General features: G+C 37.8%; 1 protein-coding gene across 7 annotated transcripts in view; it reads left to right on the top strand.

Moving 5' to 3' along the window:
• The window catches only part of Rasal2 (RAS protein activator like 2), a 247,682-nt gene that overhangs the window by 205,876 nt on the left and 19,942 nt on the right, over nt 1-21,864 (top strand). For 5 of the 7 annotated variants that reach the window (XM_034513118.3, XM_076941418.1, XM_076941422.1 and 2 more), the window contains 7 exons: nt 86-640; nt 2,062-2,206; nt 11,695-11,839; nt 12,509-12,745; nt 15,130-15,331; nt 17,692-17,891; nt 18,777-19,638. In XM_034513118.3, the coding sequence (XP_034369009.1) occupies nt 86-640; nt 2,062-2,206; nt 11,695-11,839; nt 12,509-12,745; nt 15,130-15,331; nt 17,692-17,891; nt 18,777-19,638 (2,346 nt within the window). The remainder of the gene's footprint in view (nt 1-85; nt 641-2,061; nt 2,207-11,694; nt 11,840-12,508; nt 12,746-15,129; nt 15,332-17,691; nt 17,892-18,776; nt 19,639-21,864) is intronic. The other 2 variants (XM_034513119.3, XM_076941420.1) reach the window with 1 other exon arrangement.

The following is a 21,864-nucleotide window of genomic DNA, read 5'->3' as shown; positions in this document are numbered from 1 at the left end:
CATAAATAATCAGCATTACTTTAAGAAGAAAGAATTTTCTTTCTGGTATGTCACCTTTAAATTCAACTTTGTTGTCTCTTTTTAGGACAATTGTAGACGAGCTGAAAATGTTCTCCGTTTATGGATCATTGAAGCCAAGGACCTTGCCCCTAAAAAAAAATATTTCTGCGAACTGTGCCTTGATGATACCCTCTTTGCTCGTACAACCAGCAAGACCAAAGCAGACAATATTTTTTGGGGTGAACATTTTGAATTCTATAGCCTTCCACCTCTTCATAGCATCACGGTTCATATTTATAAGGATGTGGAAAAAAAGAAAAAAAAGGACAAGAATAATTATGTAGGGCTAGTCAACATCCCCACTGCCAGTGTGACTGGTCGCCAGTTTGTAGAAAAGTGGTACCCAGTGAGTACACCCACACCCAACAAAGGAAAGACAGGAGGACCTTCTATCCGGATTAAGTCACGTTTCCAAACTATCACCATTCTGCCTATGGAGCAATACAAAGAATTTGCAGAATTCATCACCAGCAACTACACCATGCTGTGTTCTGTTCTTGAGCCAGTAATTAGTGTGAGGAATAAAGAAGAGTTGGCTTGTGCCTTAGTACACATTCTTCAAAGTACTGGTAGAGCCAAGGTAAGTCAAAAGGGGTATGTTACCTTAAAGGCCTTCCTTACCATGTACAAAGAAAACGAAGCTGTGGATACTGATAGATACTGTGACAGTCCAGACAAAAAATTTTCAGAAGGAAAAAAATGGGAATTCAGGGTGGGTTAAGAAAGCTTGTTTGCAGATCTATAAGAGATTGAGATTTTTAACTAAAGTGAAATGGGAGAACTAGCAAATACTTATTTCTAGTTTATTTTCATGAGGTAGGTAACGTGGATGCAATTGCTATAATAACCCCACACATATTCAAATTCTGGTGTTATTGTTGTTTTTGTTGTTGTTTTCTCTTTGAAACATGGTCTCACCATGTTACTCATTCTAGCCCTAAACTTGTAATCCTCCTGCCTCAGTCTCCCAAATCCCAGAATTAAAGGTATGATACAGGTGTGGAACTTCATGCCTAGCTAGAGTTTTTATGGAGTCCTTAATCTTTCTGGAGTACTTTCTCACTGTATTTTAAGATTAACTGCTAACTGTATCCCAGTGGTACAGAAGGAGATATTCAAGAAATGTACGAAGTGTAAATCTTCATGGAATTAAAATCTGGATCTGAAATGAAAACACCAAGGGATGTTGTACAGTTACTTGGCAGCTATTTCTTGGTAATCCTTTATCTAAATGGAAATAAAAACTGGGAAGATAAAGTAGCATCTAACATGTGCCAGTAACTGTTAGATGCTGAAGTGTGTCTTCACTGTATGTGTTGAACAAAAATAAGCACTATCTTGGCCTCATGGAGCATGATATTAGGTAATTGAGCAGTAAATCTGTGATTATAGTGAGAAGTGCAGAGAGTAAAATGGTAAGGAGTGCTAGGAACGGAAGGTGAGGTACTGGGATAATCCTGGTCCAGGAGGAAGCAGTATGTGATCTAAAGGTTTCCAGAAGTTTGTTTTATGGTATGGTAGAGGTGCGGGTGGGAGGAGAGCAGAACTGAGAACAGCCTTTGCAAACGTTTCTTGTGGTGAGTAGAAAACATTGTGTGTAGAAAAGGCTGTGGGGGACAGAAAAACCAGAGCCAAGTGTAGGGACTGGAGCAGAGAGAATGGGCACTAGGTATGGTGGGGGCAGGGCAGGGAAAGAGAACTTGGAGATGCGTCCAGAAGTTTTTTCAAAAGTGTATTAGAAAATCTCTGAAGGAATTTAGAAAATAAACTTAAGAGCTGGCAATACATAAGCTTTTTGGCCTATCTGCCTTTTTTCTTTCCATGGAATTTGGTGACTTAGTTTTAAAACAATGTTCCCATAATCTCTTATAATATATATCTGTTAATATATATCTTATAATATATATCTCTTATAATAGATATCTGCTATTCCCATAATCTCTTCTAATGTTTGTTACTCAACTCAGTTGCTTTCTTCCTGACTGAACATTATTCTTCCAGGATTTTCTAACTGACTTGGTGATGTCAGAAGTGGATCGTTGTGGAGAGCATGATGTCTTGATCTTCAGAGAAAACACCATTGCCACTAAATCCATTGAGGAATACCTCAAGTTGGTGGGACAACAGTACCTTCATGACGCACTCGGTATGGAAAAGGAAGATATTTATCTTCTTTGTCTTTCAGTTTTTACTTTTTTTTTTTTACCTCCTAGGACAAACAAGTTGAACCCAGACTCTGCATGTATTTAGTTCATCTGACTTGAGTGATTTAAACTTCAACTGTAAACTGTCCTTCCCAACACAGTAACCACACATGTTCATTGTAATGTGAGTCAAGTAGAAAACCCATCAGCGTATACACCCAACCCAAAACCTTTGCATTTCTGATCCTAGGATATGTGATATTATTGATAGATTTCACCATTAGAACTGAAGTGTTCAATTTCTCCTAAAATTATTGGGTATTCATATTATATTGCTATATTACCTCAATCTTAAAAGGATTAACCTACCATTTATTATCATGCGTACAAAGCTCTCATCAGAAATTAAGAAATACTTGATAGTTCCTACAGTTCTACACTTATGTTTTAAGGTCTTTAGTAACTAATTTTTGTCCAATCATTACTTGTTGATGACTAAGGCACTCACTTAAAGATCTAGATGTGGCTATGAAATGAAGTCATTGCTGATAGAGTAAGGCAGTGTGTTAGACAAATAACATAATAAGGTGACGGGATAATAAAGTGAGTGTGAGTTCCTTGAAGAAAATAGTGGTTTCTAGGTGGACTGCTGGTCTGTCATAGCCTCGGCTTGTTGGTCTGTGATAGCCTCAGCTGGCCTTGTTTTCATAGCTGTCCTCCTGCCTCAGCCTCCCAGTGCTAGGATTATAGACATGAGCAACCATGACCAACAATTTCTTATATCTCCATACTTGTAGCTCTTCATACAGAATGTACTACAGCACTGTACTGTATAAACATAATGGTAGCCACATAATGTATGTGATATAATGTGTTTATTAAGTAATTTCAAACTTTTAACTAAGAGTAAAAAAGAATAAGAGAAACCAATGAAATTATGGCAAATTTTATTTAATTCAATATATTTCAAATATTAACAGCTGATCAATATGAGACTTGTTAATGATGCATTTATTTTCATACTCTGAAATGTGGTGTATATTTTACATTCATCCTACATTTTAATTTATTTATTCTAGTTATATTTCTAGTGCTTATTAGTCACATGTAACCATCAGCAATGGGTAGTAATTAAGGTATGCTGAATGATTATTTGTTCACAAGGAGTTTATAATATAAGGAAATGAGATAAGGTTGTTTTTAACCAAAAGAAAAATCCTGTGTTTTTGCAGAGAATTTGTAAGGAAAATAGGGATTAACATAAAAGAAGAAAAATAAGACATTAAATAAAAGGCATACTAGTGAAGAAAAAATCAAGGATGCAATAAACCTTTTAGTGGAAAGAGAGCATGAGAGTAAAACAGTGAGATGACTCAGTGGGTAAAGGCACTTGTCACCAGTGCTGGTGACCCAAATTTAGTTCCCAGGACCCATATGATGGAAGCAGTGAACCAACTCCGGTAAGTTGTTCTCTACTTCTATATATGTATCATAGAAATTGTAGGCAGGTGCACAGGCACACACACATAGAGCTTGATATCATGCAGTTATGGCCTGCTAGATGTAAATGTTGGGAAGCAAACTCAAGTCCTCTGTAAGGGCAGCGCGTATGCTTAGCTGCTTAGCCATCTATCCAGCCCCTTGATTAGATTCATAACAGAAATCATAGAAGTAGTAGGCTTGAAAGGGGGGGAACTATATGTTTACCTTATATGTATTCACCTGAAGTTCTGGTAGGAATTCTGGGGGTGTTTCAGTGGGAAAGCAAGTGACAACATACATCTAGACACAAGGTTGAGGACTCAGGGGCTAACTCATATAGAAGTGTTAAATAAAGCTAGGAAATTATCAAAACAAAAAGGAAAGAGCCAAAAACATACCTCATGATTCATGTCTGCTGAGAGTGTAAACGGAGAATGAGGAATCAAGAAAAATGATCAGAGAGAAAATGCAAAAAGAGAAAACCAGGGAAACACAGTCTTGGGCACTGATAGAGAAGACAGGAAGAGAGTTAGGGAAGGGATCTTTCTCTGGGTGCCTCCTACATGGTCAGCTATATCAGGATGAAGTTGAATATGTCAGAAACTCATTGAAGTGGGTAGTGAACACAAACTTCATACTTACTATGAGAAACGCATAGATGTAGATGTTCCCGCTGATGCTCTGTGTGAAGAGTAGAAGGGTTATACAATCCAAATCAATGGTAGGAACAAGGTTTCCCTACAAAGCAAGCGGCATATCTCCATGCACATCAGAGTGTGCCTGCTTGTGAGTAAGGAACATTCTGGAAGAGCGTGTCTGTTCACAGATGCATTGTGGATGTCAAGTTCAGTGTTCTCCCCATGGTTATTGTTTAAAACGAAAAGGAAAGAAGGATATTTGCCTAAGAGAACTAGCAGAATCTGCAAACTTTTCAGTCTCTCTAAAGAAGATGATATCCACCAACATGTTGTCAGAAAGCCGTTAAACAAAGAAGGTAAGGAACCCAGGACTAAAGCCCCCAAGATTCAGCATCTTGTCACTCCACATGTCCTACAACACACTAAGAATAAGGAGGAGTCTGCAGAATATTTTAAACCTTGGGCCCAGAGAATGAAAGAAGCCAAAGAAAAACTCCAGGATCAGATTGCCAAGAGATGTGGGCTGTCCTTGCTGAGAGCTTCCACTTCTGAGTCCAGTAAAAATAAAGCATCTTTAAAAATCATAAATAAATAGTCAGATGCTGGAGCCAGGGAGAGTCAGAGAAGCCAAAGACACAGCTCAGTGGTAGCACATCTTTAAGTATCCATGATGCCCTAGGTTTAATCCCCAAGACTACCTTTTTTATTCTTCTCTTATTACTTATTTACTTTTGTGTGTATGTGTGAGAGAGAAGCAGAGACAAAGAGAACAAACACAACTTGTAGTTGGGTTCTGTTTTTCCACCATGTGGGTGCCAGAGATCCAACTAAAGTCCATCAGGCCTTGTAGCAAGTACCTTTGCCCATGGAACCATTTTGCTAGCCCAAGACCATCTTTGACAAAAAATTCAAATAATAAAAAAAGTATTTGTCAAATTGTTTCACAAGTTTAATATTACTTGTGATATTTCAGGTCAGTGAATCAAGAGGAAAGAAGCCAGACAGTGGTGGCGCATGCCTTTAGTCCCAGCACTTGGGAGGCAGAGGCAGGTAGACCTCTGAATTCGAGGCCAAACTGGTCTACAGAGCCAGTTCCAGGGCAGCCAGGACTAGGCCGAGAAACCCTGTCTTGAAAAATGAAAAAATAAAAAAAAAAGGAAAAAATCATAAGTGGTAAAAAGTACTGGCTGATTGGTCAGGAGATGGCTGTGTTTCTGTGAAGCCGCCTGCTGTAGGAACAATTCCTACTCTGAACAAGAGGGTTTGGGTTTGTTTTTTTCACTTCTGTTATCTTGAAATCTACTCAATTGCTTTGGTATAAGATCTAATAGGGATTATAATGAAAAACAGTTGATTTTCACTGATATTAGAGAAGATGCTATTAATCTCATTTACATAGGTACTTACTATAATTATCAATTATATGTCATGGTTTGCTTTAATGATTTACATTATCCAATAAAAGGCAACAATAAAGCATCTCTAACAGTATTCTCTATTCTGTGAGCATGAAGGTGAGAATATTGATATATAAGATCTATTTGCTTAAAGGGATTTCTGAATTAAATGTCCAAAATGATAAATGGATAGCAAGTCCTTTGATATAATATTGAATAATTAAATATCTAATGAGCTTAGCAAGGCATAAAAATTAATTCATTGAGTATGGGAAACAATTCAGATAACCTTCCAAAAATCTCTTTTAACATTCTGTAACCTAACAGCATAGGCTAGAGTAAAGAAAATGGTTGCAGCTTCCAAGAGCATGAAAACAACTCATAAGATCCTTTGTACTGAGATTGGATTGTCATCTTCTTAATGAAGTTTTGTTGTATGTCATACACTTTAAACAAAAAGCAAAAAAGAGGTGCTATTTCCAAACTCCTGAACTCTTGGATTTTAGAAACTGCCAATCAGGCCTGGGAATTGTAGTTCATTGGTAGTTTAATATCCACACATTCTCAAAGAAAGTTGCCTGTCATAATGTATAGTATCATCTTGTGTCACAGGCTGTCTTGATCTTAATGAAAGCATTACTCTCTACTGGGGAAAAAAAAAAAAAAAGCTCTGCTTTATTTAGACTTAAGTCTTCCATCTGTTAGCTCCCTTTACCTGACTGATGTAAATCAACTTGTTGTTGGTGTCTTGTGACACAGAAGAAATGCCATCTGTGAAACATAAATCTCTCAGAAGGTGTAATTCCCATGCTGGTGTTGGAGGCAAATGCCTTTCAGCAATAATAAGTCAACACCTGTTGACTTACACCTACACATGAAATGTTGATGATAGTAACAATTTGGTGATTTGCATAGAAAACACATAATTGAACTGAGCATGGTGGTACATGTTTGTATTTCTATCAGTTTCAAGGTAAAGGCAGGACTGCTTAGTGAGTTTGTAGCCAATCTGCTGTACATGAGATCTTTCCTAAAAGGGGAAAAGGGGTGGGTTGGAGTGATAGCTCAGTGGTTAAGAGTGCTTAGTGCTCTTGCAGAGAACCCACATTGGGTCCCCAGCACCCACATAGGGGCTCATAACCATTACAAATCCAGTTGCCGTGAATATGATGTCACCTTCTGATCTCCACTGATACCAGGCACTTGGGCAGTGCACATACAGATTTAAACACATAAAATAAAACTAAATGTGTTTAATTTAAAAAGTGTTTTCAAAGAAGGGACTGGAGAGATGGCTACACATTTAAGAGAGCTTGCTTACTGCATAATTATGAGAGCTACAGTTTGGATAACAACACCCACATAATAGCTAGGTATCCACAAACACCTGTAACTCTATCCCCCAGGAATCTGACAATCTCTTGTGGCCTGCATGTACAAAGGCATGCTCATTCGCACACATATGTGCTTATATTCATGAAAATACAGACAAAAAATTACTATTTTTTTCTTTTATAATTCAAAGAAGAAAATATGATAAAACATTCTGGATATACACTAACTAAATATTTAAATTCAGTAATTGCCCCCTGTAGCTCTTATTCTTTTCAAATGCAAAGCAACAAACTCAATTTTCAAATAAGGACCTTTTTAGATACAAACCTATTGTTAAAAAGCTTCCTCTTTGTTTCAGCATACTATACATTATCAGATATAAGTTACAATTGTAAAACTGAGAACAATTTTCTGAATTTTAATAATATTTTAAAGTGTCACATCTTGTGAGGACCTATGGTGCTAGTGCTACAAACAGTTTGTGTCTGGACCCTCAGTAACTCATTGGGCTATTTACATGAAGAATGAAAGAAAAATAGTTAATTTTTATTTATTTATTTTTATTTTTATTGGATATTTTATTTATTTACAATACAGATGTCATCCCCTTTCCCCATTTCCCCTCCCTAGAGCCCCTATCCCACCCCCCTCTTCCTTTATGCTTTTATACCATTTTGATTACATGCATGTATTAAGGTCAGTTCTAAGTTGAGGCTCTAGCAATACTATAGATGCAAATAGTCAAGGAACAAGCAATACAATAAACACAAATAGTCAAAGAAAAAGCAAGGCCTTAAACACAATTATGTGAACACTCCCATGATCACTGTTTCTAAAGGCTTATCAGGATGACCAAAGTATCTGATCCTACTTCCCTATCCTAGCCCAAGGTCATTTTCATGTCTGAAGCCTACTTCCTTGTTCTAGCCTAAAATTTAGATTCCTGTCTGAAATTACTTCTTTGTTCTGGCCTAATATTTAGATACCTGCCTGAGATTACTTCTTTGTTGTAGCCTACGGTTTAGACTGCTACCTAAAATTACTTCTTTGTTCTAGTCTAATGTCATATTCCTGCTTGAAGCCTACTTCCTTGTCCTTGGCCAATGCCATAATCCTGCCAAGCAGCCCCTTTCCTTGTCCTTGGCTGGAGGTTTTAGAAGGCTATTCCAGCTTGTTTCTTAGGACCATTTGCTTGAAAAAATTGTTTTCCAGCCTTTTACTCTAATGTAGAGTCTGTCTTTGTCACTGAGGTGGATTTCCTGTATACAGCAAAATGCTGAGTCCTGTTTACGTATTCAGTCCCTTAGTCTATGTCTTTTTATTGGGGAATTGAGTTGATTGATATTAAGAGATATTAAGGAGAGGAGATTTTTACTTTCTGTTATTTTTGTTATTAGAGGTAGAATTATCTTTGTGTGGCTATCTTCTTTTGGATTTGTTGGAAGAAGATTACTTTCTTGCTCTTTCTAGGGTATAATTTCCCTCCTTGTATTGGAGCGTTCCTGCTATTATCCTTTGTAGTGCTGTCCAGGATCTTCTTGCTTTTATAGTATCTGCTGAGAAGTCTGGTGTAATTCTGATAGGTCTGCCTTTATGTTACTTGACCTTTTCCCCTTACTACATTTAATATTCTTTCTTTGTTTTGTGCATTTGGTATTTTGATTATTATGTGAAGGGAGGTATTTCTTTTCTGTTCTAATCTATTTGGCATTCTTTAGGCTTCTTTTATGTTTATGGGCATCTCGTTCTTTAAATTAGGGAAGTTTTCTTCTATAATTTTGTTGAAGATATTTATTGGCCCTTTAAGTTGAGAATCTTCACTCTCATCTATACCTATTACCCTTAAGTTTGGTCTTTTCATTGTGTCCTGGATTTCCTGGAAGTTTTGTGTTAAGAACTTTTTGCACTTTGCATTTTCTCTGACAGTTGTGTCAATGTTTTCTATGGTATCTTCTGCACCTGAGATTCTCTTTTCTATCTCTTGTATTCTGTTGGTGATCTTACATCTATGACTCCTGATTTCTTTCCTAGGCAGTTTCCAGGGCAGTCTCCCTTTGTGATTTTTTTATTGTTTCTACTTCCATTTTTATGTCCTGGATGGTTTTGTTCAATTCCTTCAACTCTTTGGTTGTGTTCTTTTGTAATTCTTTAAGGGATTTTTGTGTTTCCTCTTTAAGGACTTCTACCTGTTTACCTGTGTTCTCCTCAGTTTCTTTGAGAGTGTTATTTATGTCCTTCTTAAAGTCCTCTATCATCATTATTAGAAGGGATTTTAAATCTGAATCTTGCTTTCCTGATGATATGGGGAATTTAGGACTTTCTTGTGTGGGAGAACTAGGTTCTAATGATGCCAAGTACCCTGGGTTGCTGATGCTTATGTTCTTGCGCTTGCCTTTTGCCATCTGGATCTCCTTAGTGCTACCTGCCCTGTCTCTGACTGGAGCCTGTGTTTCCTGTTATCTTGGTTGTATCAGAACTGTGTAGGGTGGGTGTTACTACTGGGGTTAGAGCTGAGGCCCAAGATCTGCTCAGTGCTTGGGCCCAGACCAGAAGGAACCAGTGCTTCAGGCCAGGAGTGACTTCCTGGGTCCAAGTGGGTCCCAATTACTCCTTGTTTGGAGCAGGTGTTGCTGTATCCTTACCTAAGATACTGCCCTGGTTAGAGCTCCTATGAGCCCCACTTCCTCTGGGTTTTGTGAGGTTGGGTGCAGAGCTGCTGCCCGAGATCTGCTCTGGGCCAGGAGTGTTAATATTTATATTATTAGTATTTCACTAGAATAGTTGTGACCCAAATAAACACGCTTAACAGAATATTAGATTTCTAGTTGACTAATTATTACCAAAATATTTGAAGCTGATAGAAGTTTACATTTATGTACCTTTAAGTTAAACAGATTGTGTGGAAACATGGAACAAACATAATTTTATAGGAATTGTTAACATTTTCTAAACATTGTCAGTTTAGCATTTTTTTTTTTTTTTGCTTTACTAAAAATTATCTTAAAGTGGCATATTTTGTACGTAATAATGCTTTCTTTATGGAGCCCAACTAAGTGCCAAGAACAATACTACATTGGGGTGGGGAGTACTCCTTATCACAAGTCTACAAGACATGTCTAATGCTACATAAGCAGCCAAGGCTCAGAATAGTTAAGTGACCTTTCAAGGCCCCTTAGTCAGTTTAGTGAGGAATCTGGGGCTTGACCTCAGAGCTCTCGATCTCTCTTGATACTATAGTGTATATTCATATTCATAGTCTGTGTCTCTGTGTCTCTCTCTCTCTCTCTCTCTCTCTCTCTCTCTGTGTGTGTGTGTGTGTGTGTGTGTGTGTGTGTGTGTGTGTGTGTGTGTGTGTATGCACGTGCACACTACTTTGTTTCCTGTTCTCTAAGGGTATTTCTTCTAAACAGCACTTTCCATCCTCCATGTTGGCTTTACCTCAGTAATAATCATTCTGACAGAAAATGTGTTTCATTTTACTTTTGCTACTTTATTTTGTAGAAAGTATTGTTCTCCTCCAAAATGACTAACCTGAACCTCAAGTCAGGAACCTTTTTGAACTCAAAAAGTAACCTCCTTGAACCTCAACAAGGATCTTTAAAAGGTTTGCTTCACTTTAATGAAGAGAGACCTGTAAGAAAACAAAACTATGTACTTCCATCTCTTATAAAAACCTAGTAAGCTCCTGTACTGCTTTTTGAGAGTTGTTCAAGGGAGTGAGTTTAAACATGATTAAAACCTGCTTCCTCCTGGGGTTTGACAGTAACATGGATCAATTCTGTTTAATGTATCTATAATAATTTTTCAACCTAATTGGAAAAATAATTTTCAGAGAATTTTTAAAAGTGTGCAATGTTGAAACAGTCCATTCAGTAGAAATATAAAGTAAAACTGAAAATTAATATGCTAAAAAAAACCCTGCTTCCTAATATTTAAAGGTTTGTCCTTCAAGTGAGATAAGCATGTGAATAAATATGCCAAGAGTATAAAGTATGGACTATTAGAAGATATAGAAGAAGCACACATAGTAGAGTTAAGCAGATAAGTTGATCTCAGAGAATATTAAGCATATCTTTATAGGCAGGCTATTTGGCCAGTGCTTGTAAACATATGGAAAACATACAAGGTATGTAAAAAGAAATGTTGCAGTTTTATGTGGAAGGTTAAATTACTGTCCCCTATGCTGGTGGTAGACCTGGAGAGCCTTGCTTGGATCTGTGTTTGACACCAACATCATTCCTAAAACCTTAGTTGGGTTACCTGTTCAGTCAGGCTTAGGTTGAGTTTTTTACCTGGAATGATGATATTACTTAAACTACTAGGGAGAGCTCTGTTACAAGTTCATGATAATTAAATATGTTTTGGGATTCCAATAAGAGATACTATATTTTTAAGTCAAAATGTTGCTATTCTTATAAATAATGATAATGCTGGTGATTGGTTGTATTCTGCTTCCAGGATAAAGAGAATAAACGAACATGGGTGGGAGGTAACTGTTGGGTTCTCAAGCAGTGATGCATCATGGTCTCTCCATGCCAGGTCTGAGGAAAGAAAACTCTCAAGAGTGCTCAGTCGTTTGTATTCTATTTAGAAAGTAGAGTATTGTTATAGTACTTGTCACCTTTTCTCTTTGATCAGGGGAGTTCATCAAAGCCTTGTATGAATCAGATGAGAACTGTGAAGTGGATCCCAGCAAGTGTTCATCTAGTGAACTGATAGACCATCAGAGCAACCTGAAAATGTGCTGTGAGTTGGCTTTCTGCAAGATCATCAACTCATACTGGTGAGCTTGTATCCTTGCCAAAGAACCTACTCTTCCCAAATGAAAGTCAACACAAGGAAAGGACTTGGAGGAAATTGCAAGATTCCCTTCCTTAGTGCTGTCTAAAATATCACCCCTCAGTGTAAGCGGGACTTCTGAACAACTCTTTCCATCTGTCAGCAATCTCCTTCCTAATACCTAAAAGTAGAGATATGGGTCGGGTTGTTTTATTGTGTTTGGGTTGGCTTTTACTTGTTAAATTCTTAGCTAGTATGGAACAGATGTATTCATAAATGTTGATCTTTTCTCTACCACAAGCAAATGGTGACTTTGGGAAGATTTTTCATGATCAGCCTTTAGGGATGTTATGGTGAGCTGTGTTAAACCAGATAGTCAGGAACCTTATGCCATTTTCCCACTTAGCTAAAGTAAATTTGTACTAATCCAGAGTTTTGTAACTTTTCAGCTTCAAATTACCCTCTGGCCTTCTGTGAATTTCCCATATCTCGTCAGCTATTACTCAGGCTGATCCCCATCCCTAGGTGTTTAATGGGTCCTCCTCCTAGCTCAACTCTAGGTCAGTGGTGTCCTGGGTTAAACTGGGGTCACTTAGACTTTCATATGTCATGACACTTTTATATTTAGAAGTTTGGGGTTTTTTTGTGTGTGTATGTTTTCCCTTCTCTGTAGTGTCTTCCCCCGTGAGTTGAAAGAAGTGTTTGCATCATGGAAGCAGCAGTGCCTGAATCGAGGCAAGCAAGACATCAGTGAGCGGCTTATCAGCGCCTCACTGTTTCTCCGTTTTCTTTGCCCAGCCATTATGTCTCCCAGTCTTTTCAACCTGATGCAGGAGTATCCTGATGATCGCACATCTCGGACACTAACTCTTATTGCCAAGGTCATTCAGAACCTGGCCAACTTTGCCAAGTAAGGGAAACTACTACCCTGACCCCTTTTAAAACACTTGGTTTAGAAAAAACTGCATGAGCGTTTGGATGAGGCTGGGGAGCCACATAACTGCTCTTACTAGATTTTTATTGCATTGTCAATAAAAATTTTAAAGGGAAACAAATATTAAACTCTGGTACAAACATTTATTGATGTATTTATAACAATTTAAAGTAATTTTTATAAAAAAATCCAATAATATGAAAATGTTGATAACTGGATTAAAATACTAATTAAAAGATAGGATGTCAAATGATACATATGCTATCATTTTAGCAATATGAAAAAATAATACAAGCCAGGCAGTGGTGGTGCATGCCTTTAATCCCAGCACTTGGGAGGCAGAGGCAGGTGGATTTCTGAGTTCGAGGCCAGCCTGGTCTACATAGTGAGTTCCAGGACAGCCAGGGTTACACAGAGAAACCCTGTCTCGAAAAACCAAAAAAAAGAAAAAAAAAAAGAAGAAGAAAGAAATAATACAGATATGAGAGTAATTGGGAAAAGGCTGATAGTATGCTTACATCATATGTACAAGTGTTGTCAAAAGAGTCAACACTTGAAATTTATTAATATCATAAGTTAGAGGTAGTATCTATAATTTAGTTTAAAATGGTTCTATGTAATAGAAAAAAGTATACATGTTTGTAGAAAATGAAAGCAAACCTGCCCTCCTCCCTAAAAGCTAACAATTTGTTGATGTAGATGAAAAGCATATGGATGTTTGTTATTCTTTCAACTTTTCTGTAGGCTTAGAAAACCAAAAACAGAGGCTCACACCTTCAATCCCTGCATTCAGGAGGTAGAAACAAGTGTGTCTCTGTGAGTCCAAGGGGACCCTGGGCTACATAGATTATAGGGCAGCCAGCCAAGGAGACTGTCTCCCAAAAAAAAAAAAAAAGAGGAAGGAATAGGAACAAAAAGAACCAGGAAAGAGTTCACACATTGCAAAATTGATTGCATATTTATATTTAATGTTGAGACACACAAGCTTCTACCAACAGTGTGTGGAAGAAAAACTGTCAGTGAAGCAGATTGTCTTCTCATATAGTATTTTGTAGTTTTTTTTTTAATTTTTATTTATATATACATATATATATATATATATATATATATATATATATATATATATATATATGAATGTTTTCCTTCATGTAGGTTTGTTACCACATGTATGTCTGGTACCTGCAGAGTCCAGAAGAAGGCATTGGTTTTTCTTGGACTGGAGTAAGAGACCATTGTGAGCCACTGTGTATGTGCTGGGAATGGGACCTAGGTCCTCTGGAAAAACAGCTAATGCTCTTATTTTCTGAACCATCTCTCCAGCCCTCTAGTAGGAAATTTTATAATTCACTATTTGAATTTTATGGACCTCATAGCTAGGTCAACACAGAAAGATTTGCCCATGTTTGAACTATTTCTTATGAAATTATTTTTAGGTTATATTGGGACAGGTTTTATATAGTTAAAGTAGGATAGATAAAATCCAGAGGTACAGAATTTTCTTCTGATAAAATAAAGAGCATGGGCAGAGATGTAGAAAAAGCCCACTTCTATACAGCCTCCCCTTGTGCAAGAATTGCAGTCCATGGTTTTAATTACCTGTGCTCAACTCTGGTACAAAAATATTAAATGGGAAGTTCTAGAAACAGACCGTTCTGAGTAGCAAACATTTCATGAAGTCTAGCTCAGTCCAACCCAGAATATCAATCATCCATTTATTCTATATATCTATGAAGTACGTGCCAGTTATCTGTTAATAGGATCCTTGTTTTTATGTTAACTAATGAGGTATCATAATACTTATATTCAAATAACCTTTTATTACTTAGTAATAGTCCCCCCAAACCAAAATAGTTATGCTGGCATTTTCCGTGTGCTAAAGAACAGTTATAAAGTCATTTTAAGGTTGGTTTTCCTGGGGTTTTTGATGATGTTTTGTTTTGTTTTCAATGAGTGCATGTATAGGGCAAAATATAGAGTTCCATGATATCTGCAATTTCTGGCATCAGTTGGAGGTCTTCAGTATGAACCATGGATAAAGAAGAGACTACTGTGGAATATATTTGGAAACTGGAATTAGTTAAGTTGACAGTTGTCTTGATGGGCGTTTGGTAGATAACTAGGAGCTGTATTATATGAGAATTTTGAAGACCAAAAAAAAAGGCATTTTGTTTCTACTCTTGAGATTTTTCAACATGAATTAAAATAATATTTAAAAAAGAATATTGTAGCAGTTACCACTTAAAGAAACAAAAATCCTTATCACAAAATAAAAAGAAATAATACCTATTTGTAAGTCAACTCAAAATGTTAGTATGTCTTTTCTTGATCTGTATTCTTTCTTATTTTCTCACCTAACTCAGGTTTGGTAACAAAGAGGAATACATGGCATTCATGAATGATTTTTTAGAACATGAATGGGGTGGAATGAAGCGGTTCCTTTTGGAGATCTCTAATCCTGATACCATCTCAAACACCCCAGGCTTCGATGGTTACATTGATTTGGGCAGAGAGCTGTCAGTTTTGCATTCCTTACTATGGGAAGTAGTTTCCCAACTTGATAAGGTAAAGTAGGAGGGAGGGTGGTGGGAAATGTGAGATACTGAACCTTAGTGTTCAGATTCTAGCAGTCACCTATGATGATAAAACACAGCCTTTCTGCTGGTTAAGCAACCTTACTTATTTTACACATCTAAAAGTAAATGATTATCATTGAGTGATGTACAACCAAAATTCCTAGAGAGCCATTGTATCATTAATATATGCTTAGTTATCTGAGCTAATAAAATATTTCTATAAATTTATAAAGTTATTTATAGGAAGAAAGTTTTCAGATACATGCATGTATATACATATCTGAAGCATATATATATATGATGGTGTGTGTATGTATGTGTGTGTATATATATCTGAAAATTTGCCTAGAAATTATTACCAAATACTAGAGTGTACATCTTTATCCATATGAGAGAAACTTCATCTGGTAATTTCTAAGGATAAGATCTTTTTTAAAAGTACAGGTTTATGAAATATTGTTCATATTTAAGTTAACCTCACCATGGAGAAGTTGTTTTTCCTACTGTGTATGTCAGACCTGGATATAATTTTTAGCACTAAAAGCCACATAAGATCTGAAAACATGGATGTTTTCTTTATCTACCAATGTGAATTAAGAATGCAAAAATTATTTTCTAATGACAAATCAACTTTTATTATTTTAATAAGTTATATAAAGTATACAAATCATTTTCTTCATTCTGGGATCTTATAAAGAGGAGTAGATTCTGTAGTAGAAAATAGTTCAGTAATTAGTCTTCTCTTTCTGTGATGACTTACCTATTTTATTAAATTTTCCTCATCTACAAAATGTTATATATAATAATGTCTAGTAATAAACTTCTTAGTAAATTTCACTTTCTAGAATAAATATGTGGATGGGAGTATGTCCACTGATACTTAAAATGTTTAGAAAACCATAAACCATTCCTTATCCTCAAGACCTACATCTTCACTTTGAGAAATGCTAGGTAGATATTAAGTTAAGGTTATGTGGAAAGTAAATTCTTCTTACATGAATCTTAACACTGTTGAGTAAGTAAAGGCATTTTTCAGATGATAATATTCATACCTACTCAAACAGAGAAGAGTCCATCAGTTGACTAGAGAGTAAAGCTAAGTGTTAAAGCACCTGCCTGGCATGCACAGACCTTAGGTTTGAATGCTAGCAATAAATACATACAATATAATTCCATAAGAATACCATCTCACCATAAACAAGGTCCTGGGTTTGATTACCAGACTCACACCACACACACAAACACACACACACACACACACACACACACACACACACGCGCGCGCGCGCGTGCGCGCGCGCGCGCGCACACAAACACATACCTTATTGATCTTTGAGAAGCTAAAGAATACCTAAAGGTAACCATGCCTGTTGACCTAAACTGCATAACTGCTAAGGATTCTATGAGAATCCATGAGGATAAGAGTTCCATGAGGAGTGCTGGATAAGGTGGTGCTTACCTGGAATCCCAATACTTGGAAGGCAGACAGATGGATCTACCTGAGTTTGAGGCTAGCCTAGTCTACAAAGTGAGTTCCAAGACAGGCCAGACTACTAAAGCAATTATTTTAAAAGCTATTGTTAGATAGGTACATCAATAAGATACACATGCAATTATTTTTTTTAAATAGATATTTATTCATGAAGTCTCTTTTAATAAATTTTTCTGTATAAGCACATAGTCCTGGGAACTAGAAGTTTATCTAGACATATCTGAGAAGAATGGAAGATAATCTGATTTTACTGGTTTGGTTTTTAACAGAAGACTCAGTTAACAGTGAGTCAAGGTTCCCAAGATTAAGTGGGATAGTGGGTTGTACTGTAAACTGCGCACCCTGCAGTTCTCTGGGTCCCTGAGGGCAGCACCTTCCTGTATGTTGGCATGCATTGCTTTCCTCACATAACCCTTTTTCTTTGGAAGTTTCATCACACTAGCAAATCATCTGATCCTGAAGTTTCTTTTGGTTAGAAGGTGTTCGGTTCTTCCATTTCCCTCTCCATCTTGGTCTGGTAGCCACTCAAAGCCTTAGTGTGCTTTGCATGCATATTTTAGTCGGAATGGCAGTTGTTTGTTTGTTTGTTTGTTTGTTTGTTTTGAGCATGTCTTTTAATTTTTATTTGCATAATCCTAATTTCTATTTCTTTCTTTCCTCAATGTCTACTGCACCTTGTTCCGCCTCCTCCATTCATCTCGACGCCATGGTTCCGCTGCTCCATAACAATGCATTATGAACTTGCCACTCCCATATGCAATACCTACCCTCCCTCCAACCTACATCCTTCTATCAATGGGCATCATTGTCCCCAAAACAATATGTTGTGGATATCACAATGCTTATTGTCCAATTAGGGTGAAAATTCCTTCCTACAGGCAACTGTGGCAAAATTGGGACCTCTCCCTCGTGTTCTTGCTGATATTACCAAGTCTCTGACTAACCCTACGCCAATACAGCAGCAGCTAAGACGTTTTGCTGAACACAGCTCCAGTCCAAACGTCAGTGGAAGCCTCTCCTCTGGGCTACAGAAAATATTTGAAGACCCCACTGACAGGTATGAAAGAGAGGGTTTGAATGCTGCTTCTCCGACAGATAATGTTTAGATTTTGCAGAAACCTATTTAACTTATTTTGTAAGTTTGTAACTTACAAGTTATAAACAACTGAAAAGAATCACAAGGTAAACCCAGTTGTTTGTCACAATGCACACAGTCAGTATTTCTTACTTTCTAGGATGATACTGTAGTGTTTTATAATGTAAATATACATAGAGATCATTCATATTTCATAGAAGATGAAGGGCTCTTACAAAATTCATATTTTCATACTGACTACCACTCTCTAGACCAGTGGTTCTCAACCTTCTTAATACTGAAACCTTTTTCCAGTTCTTCATGTTGTGGTGACCCCCTCCCATAATAAAATTATTTCCTTGCTATTTCATAACTGTAATCTTGCTACTGTTAGAAATCATGATATCAATATCTAATATGTAGGATATCTCATATGCCACCCTCAAAGAGATCTCAACCTGTAGGTTGAGAACCTCTACTCTAGACCCTCAGTTAAAACCATTTTATGGTTTTATGTCTATGTCTGCTTGGATGGGTCAATAAAATGTTGAGCCTTAGATTTTGTGCTCTGAATTGGCAAAGTTTGAAGGTTTAGACAGAACTAAATATGAATTAGAACATTTGGGAGAATGTTCTAACTCAGTAAAAGCTAGAGACAATGATGAGTGGTATATTATTTTCTACCTTTGAGAGAAAACTAGCAAGCTAGATTTTATTGTAAGAATTGTAGTGAAGTCTGATTTTCTATAGAAATAAAACTTCCACGTTGGACCTGTGAAACTTCAGAAGAGTTCATATGCCCAAACGGAAGAACTATTATGTTGAATTTGCTTCAAGAGTAATAAAGGGGCCATTTTTTTCCCACAGTGATTTACATAAACTAAAGTCTCCAAGCCAGGATAACACAGACAGCTATTTCAGAGGAAAGACATTATTGTTGGTTCAGCAAGCCTCCTCTCAGAGCATGACTTACTCTGAAAAGGATGAGAAGGAAAACAGCCTTCCTAATGGTCGGAGCATCTCCCTCATGGACCTCCAGGACACTCATGCTGCTCAGGTAGAGCATGCATCTGTCATGCTTGATGTGCCTATGCGTCTTGCAGGAAGCCAGCTTTCTATAACCCAGGTAGCTAGCATCAGACAGCTTCGGGACACCCAGAGCACTCCCCAGAGTGCACCTCAAGTGAGAAGACCCCTGCACCCAGCCTTGAACCAACCAGGAAGTCTCCAGCCCTTGTCATTCCAGAATCCTGTCTATCACCTCAACAACCCAGTTCCAGCAATGCCAAAGGCCTCTGCAGATTCCAGTTTGGAGAACCTAAGCACTGCCAGTTCTAGAAGCCAAAGCAATAGTGAAGACTTCAAACTCAGTGGACCCAGCAATAGCAGCATGGAAGATTTCACCAAAAGAAGCTCACACAGTGAAGACTTCTCCAGGCGGCACACTGTACCAGACAGACACATACCTCTTGCTCTGCCACGACAAAATAGTACTGGGCAGTCCCAAATTCGAAAACTGGACCAGTCTGGGTTAGGTGCCCGAGCCAAAGCACCCCCATCTCTGCCACACAGTGCTTCCTTGCGTAGCACAGGGAGCATGTCAGTGGCATCTGCAGCCCTAGTGGCTGAACCTGTGCAGAATGGGAGCAGATCCAGGCAGCAGTCCTCTTCTTCCAGAGAGAGCCCTGTTCCCAAAGTGAGAGCAATCCAGAGACAACAGACACAGCAGGTAGGGTGTGCTAAAAGGCTCTGGCCTCTGCTTGCATGGGCAGCTGCATTGGCCCTTTATGTATAAACTGTTCAGAACTGAATTGACTCTTAATGTTTATGCAACCTTTAAACAGAAGAAAGGAAGGAAAAGTTTGGGGGAACTTCTGGATAGGTAAGAGCTGGAGGGAGCTTGACTTGTTACCATTAGGAGTCGCTTTTCCTTTCCATGAGGAATAGCACCTTTCCTTCAAGGTGTGCTAAGAGCACAGCTATGGCATTGGATGAGTGGTTACACAGGAGGTTAATACACATTAAATAGGAGAGCCGTAGTCAAAATCAACTGTACTTTGGGAATCTGGAAATTAGTCTTTAATTTTTCCCTTAAGCTTCCAGAATGAAGTTTTATATTCTGAGCTTACAATTTAACGTAACTGCTCTCCATTTTATCCCCCACCTCCCTGTGGAAATGCCAAGTCCCATGTGCCTTTTCCTGGAAATGGCTAGAATAATAAACAACTGAACACCTAGAGAAGCAAGGGAAAGAAGGAAAAAACACAAAACCGCAGATGGTTGATAAGTGCTTGAAATATTTGCACAACTCTTACATTACTACATACATAAACAAGTTCAGCTTGTATCACACCAATATAACATTGGAAATTTTATTTATTTGCCTAAGATGTAATCAGTCCTTTCTTAACATGACATTTTGAATCACTTATATATTCTTTGCCCTTAGATATAAATAGTAACTTTAGAGAGATCTCTCTTTCTTCCTCTCCCTATATATGTATGTGTGTTTCATCTAAAAGAGGTTTTTTCCCTAAAAATTTTTATTTGTGGAGTTGTTAATTTATATTTTTATTTTATTATTTACTTATTTATTTTTGGAGGCAGGTCTCACTGAGTAACTGTGGCTGGCCTTGAAGTTAGCCTGCCTCTGACTCTCTAATGCTGAAATTACAGCATTGCACCACTTTACCTGGCTTGAATATTTGTATTCTTTGAGAATTTGCGTCAAATGTGTTTTGACCAATGCCAACCATATTCCCTCCCCTCCAGCTCCTCCTCCATCATTCAGCCTTACTCTTCTATTCCAGTTGGATGTACCCACTCTCTTTAAAAAAATAGTTCACTTAGGGGTGTGTGTGTGTGTGTGTGTCTGTGTGTCTGTGTGTGTCCGTGTGTGTCTGTGTCTGTGTCTGTGTCTAACCCTTAGGTACAGACTACCTACTGGAGCATGAGTAGTTTTTCAGGAATGGTATTCCTAAAGCCAACTTACTCTCCCTCCCCTGGCAGCAGTCAGGTGCCAATGGCTTCTCAGCAATTGGAGGACTTTATGATCCCTTCCCCTGAATATGTTGGGATTTTAGCTGAGTTGGTCTCGTACATACAGACACAGCTGCTGTGAGTTAATGGGTGTAGTGTTCTGTAATGTCCAGCAAACAATGGACATTAGTTTCACAAAATCAGCTATATCTGTTAATTATGTTTTTTCTGCCCCCTTGAAGGGAGGCAGTGTGTGCTATTGATTTAGAACTGAGTACTCCAGAGTCTTCATTCTCTACATACTGACCAGTTGTAGATTTCTGCTCTACTACAAAAAGATTGGCTAGTCTATTGGGATAAAGAACTTAGGGGCATCAGTTCTATATTGTGTTCATTTAGCAGAATAATATTAGGTTGTCCCCTAAGACCTATCACCTAAACCGTGATGGGATTTTGGCCCAGTTAATAGTACCAGGCATGAGTTCCATCTGTGGAGCAGAATGAGTTATCTCCTTAGACATATCTTGCTAGACCAGTTATTATTGTAGCTCACAGGGTTTACAGCTGGGAAGACCACTGATTACTTTTTTCCCTGTAACATGCAAAGAACCTTCTAGCACTATGAAAGCTAGTTAGAAGGTATAAAGCTTCCGGGTCAATGCCACTTGATTGTCCTATGACGCAGGTGTGTGGTGCTTCAGCAATACGTCATCTTTCAAGTTCTGGAGGGAACTAAGCAATGGCAGTAGCCTCTGATGTTTTGCTGGGATCTGAGGGATCCTGCTGACCCACATTTCAAATGGCTAACCTGACCTGGCACTAGCCCTTTTATTTATTTGATAGCTAACATGTTGTTGAGAGCTAAGGGTAGTCAGAGAGCACTGAGGATGAGATAGAAGTAGAAAAGTTCTCACTGATTAGGTTCAGCCCAAAAAGAAAAGGAAAATTAAACATCTCTTCTTTGGCCAGGCAGTCC

Source organism: Arvicanthis niloticus, chromosome 10 (assembly GCF_011762505.2).
Source record: "Arvicanthis niloticus isolate mArvNil1 chromosome 10, mArvNil1.pat.X, whole genome shotgun sequence".
NCBI lineage: Eukaryota > Metazoa > Chordata > Mammalia > Rodentia > Muridae > Arvicanthis > Arvicanthis niloticus.
Note: the sequence above shows the minus strand (reverse complement) of the source record. Positions and strands in the feature narration are given on the sequence as shown.